Source organism: Branchiostoma floridae, chromosome 16 (genome assembly GCF_000003815.2).
Source record: "Branchiostoma floridae strain S238N-H82 chromosome 16, Bfl_VNyyK, whole genome shotgun sequence".
In the NCBI taxonomy this organism is placed as follows: Eukaryota; Metazoa; Chordata; class Leptocardii; order Amphioxiformes; family Branchiostomatidae; genus Branchiostoma; species Branchiostoma floridae.
The window spans coordinates 12,718,116-12,722,153 of NC_049994.1; the positions used below are offsets into that span (position 1 = coordinate 12,718,116).

A 4,038-nucleotide genomic window follows, 5' to 3' on the forward strand; every position below is an offset into this window, starting at 1 on the left:
TTTTGGGAGGGTGTGCAATTTGTGTCTGTGGGTTACATACAAGTGAACAAGATGGGCTTAACTTATTCTTTGAAAGCAATGGAAAAGAACACCCAAACACTGACCTGTCGCCTTCCCTATCGAGCTTCCGACGTCCTGGAAGTAACTTGTGGTTGTTTTAAAGATATTCCTGCCGGTCCTGAGCAGCCAGGTGAGCGGGTCTGGTGGCGGCAGTTCGGCCAACTCGTCGAAGCGGCGATAAGGATCCCGGCGGTTCCAGAAACAGCTGGTCATGAGGTAACTGTAGCGCCTGGGGAACGGTAAGGTTGTAACATGCAGTCCGGCAGGGGTTTGGGTTTCTGTCATACAGAGGGACTCATAATATGTGTTGATGCTTCTGTGTCAGGTGCAACTTTGCATGAATGACAACATTTTCCATGCATGAGTATCTTATACATTTTCGAAAGCGCATTCGAGTCCATTCAAGGAAACCTGTGTGTGGAAGGTGTTCTGCACCAGGGACGGTGTATGGACAGTGTTGACACCAGAGACTGATGCGCTGTCCTTTCCATGGATGGTGTTCAGCACCAAGGATAGTAATGTTAACTGTGTGTTATTTTCTCCGTGGTGTTCGGCGCTAGGGATACGGCATACAAAAGATCGTAGACTCAAAATACTTCTGAAAAGTGCATGAGTTCTTTCAGGGAACCAATTTGCAGACAACTGTTATGTAGTAACAATGATATCAAGATAACTCACCATCCGTCTTCAGTATCAGTGACGTCATTCAGAACCGTGTCCTGGTCCTTCCAGCCGTAGTCAGTCAGAGCTGTGATCATGACGTCACGGCTTCTCCCCTTGTACAACTTACAGCGGACCAGCTTGCCGAGACCTCCGGTGTCCGACGGTCGGACATACGCAGTTATGAAGGTCTCTCTGTCGGTGATCTGTGGTACAACACATACAAGAACATCACAACAAAACCTTAATATTCTCGTGTCATCAAAGAGAAAGATGGATAACAGATCTGTCATTTTTTCCGTCGTAATCCATACAGTTCAGCACCAGGGACAGATGTGTTTACCTGTGTGTGTGGATGCTGTTCAGCACCAGGGACAGGTGTGTTAGCCAGAGTGTGGATGGTGTTCAGCGCCAGGGACAGGTTTGTTTACCTGTGTGAGTATGGTATTCAGTACCAAGGACAGGTGTGTTTATCTGTGTGTGGATGATGTTCAGCACCAGAGACAGATGTGTTTCCCAGTGTTTGGATTGTCTTCAGCACCAAGTTATAGGTACGCTTAACTGTGTGGATGGTGTTCAGCACCAAGGACAGATGTGTGCGTGTGGATTATGTTCAGTACCAAGGGCAGTCACGTTTGCCTGTGTGTGGACAGTGTCTAAACAACAGCAATCACAGATGGAAATTCCGATTCCAGAGATTTACAGGTAGAGTATAGCCTCAGGAAACTGTCTACAGGTAACGATCTTTACCTTTACCTAACGATCACGCAACCAGTTTACCGACTAGCTAACTGAATATAGTGTAACAGTACACACGAGTTGACATCCGTGTCCGTAACGTTACCTGGTACACTCTGAGCGAGTCCTCGGTGGTTTCGAAGACGGGTAGTTTCTCCACCATAGTGAGTCCTACAGCGTCTTTCCGCGGCCAGTACTCAAGCAAATCCCGGAACTTCTCATGCTTGTCTGGAATTAGACAAGACAGGAAGTACAAAATCACTATCTTCTTCAAGATCTCCCAAATAATTCCCATCTTGCCAAGGAGTCCGTAAAAAACGTGACTGAAAACTCGGGATTCTCTGACGGGTGTTGTGTAAATAGAATTCGGTTGCTAGGCACTCCTTCGAATTCGAAGATTCGATTCTTGGCGTTGTAGAACGTGTTGTACTTAGCCCTTCCCGCGCCTGCGCAAATACTAGTATTTCATTTCAGCATTTTTATATGGTTGATATGAGAATTGGATCCATCATTTGCGAAGTCCTCTAAGAGTTCAGGGTCAATATCAAAAGAGTTCCAGTCCCTCTTGCATACGTCCTACCACTGTCGCATTACAACACCATCATCAATGATCATCCATAGTTAGATAAGTCATAAGCGATATATTCCACTAACGTTAACATATGGTCTGTTTGGTCAATTTCTACTATTTTCCAGCACCTTATGGGGTCTGGTAAAGCCTACAAGCAACTGTTGTGTCTTCTGTACTTTTTGATAAAAGGCCACAAAATTAGACACCGGAAACAGAAACACTTTTGATCATTTTGATGCTCCTGCAATGTCTGATGGATCCGCTAGCCGGCAGCCCTGTACGGTGTATGATGTGGGTTGTGTAATACCAAACAAATCCGCCAGGCAGCATTGCTGCACAACCTTTGACCCATTGGTGGCAGTTTTGAAAATGGCGGCCATTCAGGATTGTTTTCAATCTCATTCGGTCATTTTGATGGACGTTTTCTCTAATATTTCAAACAGCAAACGGACTTAAAACTTCCCGAAAGATTATTCGATATCTAAACCATGTCTGAAAGTTTTGTTGAGCCCCAAGACGTCCCGATAGCGGAGTTAAAAGAGCGGATTCGACAGGCGGAACGTCTGCGGCAGCCCTTGGCGCCTGTCCCCGCCTCCGTGTTGGCAGTCTATCGGTACCTGGTGGTAAGGTTACTCTGGGACTTCTTCATGTGGTTATTTTTCCTCTAACGGCTGCTTTAAAACCTTGTTATACATTGAGCTATTTTGTAGTTGTGTTGATCATGATAATTGCATTTTTTTAAAGTCTCTGATTACATAATTTAGTTTTTGAAATGTTTGAACTTGACTCTGACATTTCTGATGTTTAACTTGCTGGAAATTCCCCAATTGGCCATTAGACCTCCTATTTTATTAAAATTTATGCGCGTTCGGTGTACACACTGAATCACAGTTTCCAACCTGCAAAGTGTACACCCCTATACTGCACATGTAACGTTATAACGTTAAAACTTATATACTGTAGTAAAGCAACAGAAGAATAAGAACCCCAAGTATCAGTGGTGTTGGTCAAACTCCAAGTTGATAGTGGTCCAACTTGTCCTGATCCATGCAGAGGGAACACGCCCATATAGTATTACAAAGCAAACGGGGGTCCCGGCTTAAAATGGAACTAACGTTACCTTGTTCCTACCTGGCCTGACAAAGAGTTCTCTATAAGAATTAGTATATATAAATAAAGTGTCAATGTTGTTGGTCCAATTTGACAGTAGTCCAATGTGTCGTTTTCCTAGCTAATTCTAGCGCTTCCTGTATTCCCCAGGGCGGTGATTTTGAGGGGGAGACAGGAGAGGACCCAGGTCAGGAGCAGGACGTGTTTGACATCGTCGTAACCGATGGACTCCACAAGATCAAATGTCTGCTGAGTCCCAAACTCAACCACCTGGTGCACAGGAACGAGGTACGGTAGCAAAGAACATCTCAACTTGGTGTACAGTGCAGTAGTTAAAATACTTCTTTCAGCGAAGTTGACCAGGTGGCAACCTGAGTCAAAAGGCAGGTTGTGCCATCAACGTATCAGGTTGCCCCACTCCCAAGTAATTACTTTCTTCAAGTCAGCTACTTTTCTTCCAGTTACATTTAAGTACTTATTTGTATCTTATCAAGAGATAAATACAGAAGCTTATGCATGTACGTGGGGCAAAAGCGGTATTCCAAGTGCAAAATATCAGCTTGCGCACTGTGCTACCTGGCTTTAAAATTTTCTCCCTATGTGCAGCAAAGTTAAAACCACCACTAACATTTTTGTATATAATATAGACTCTCTTTTTCACATGTCTGAAGACCATGTCCGATCTAACCTGACAATCTCTTCATTTGCCCCCCCCCCCCTCCCCTCCATAGCTGTGTGCTGGTTGCCATGTGACCTTACATGACCTGACCCTGCGGTACAACGAGGGTGACGTGCAGGGGGACAGCTTCATCATCATCAAGGATGTGAAGTTTCGGCTCGGCACCTTCAGCTCAGGTAAGTCAGCCATGCAATCACAGACTGGATAAATGCCTCCAATC

General features: G+C 44.9%; 1 protein-coding gene across 2 annotated transcripts in view; it reads left to right on the plus strand.

The window, feature by feature from the left end:
- The first annotated feature begins 956 nt into the window (after nt 1–956).
- The window catches only part of LOC118403287 (RPA-related protein RADX-like), an 11,760-nt gene continuing 8,678 nt past the window's right edge, over nt 957–4,038 (plus strand). The window contains exons 1-3 of one of the 2 annotated variants that reach the window (XM_035801937.1): nt 957–1,098; nt 3,290–3,427; nt 3,871–3,994. In XM_035801937.1, the coding sequence (XP_035657830.1) occupies nt 994–1,098; nt 3,290–3,427; nt 3,871–3,994 (367 nt within the window). In that variant the 5' untranslated portion in view covers nt 957–993. Of the gene's footprint in view, nt 1,099–2,270; nt 2,653–3,289; nt 3,428–3,870; nt 3,995–4,038 lie in introns of those variants that run through there. The other variant, XM_035801936.1, reaches the window with a different exon arrangement.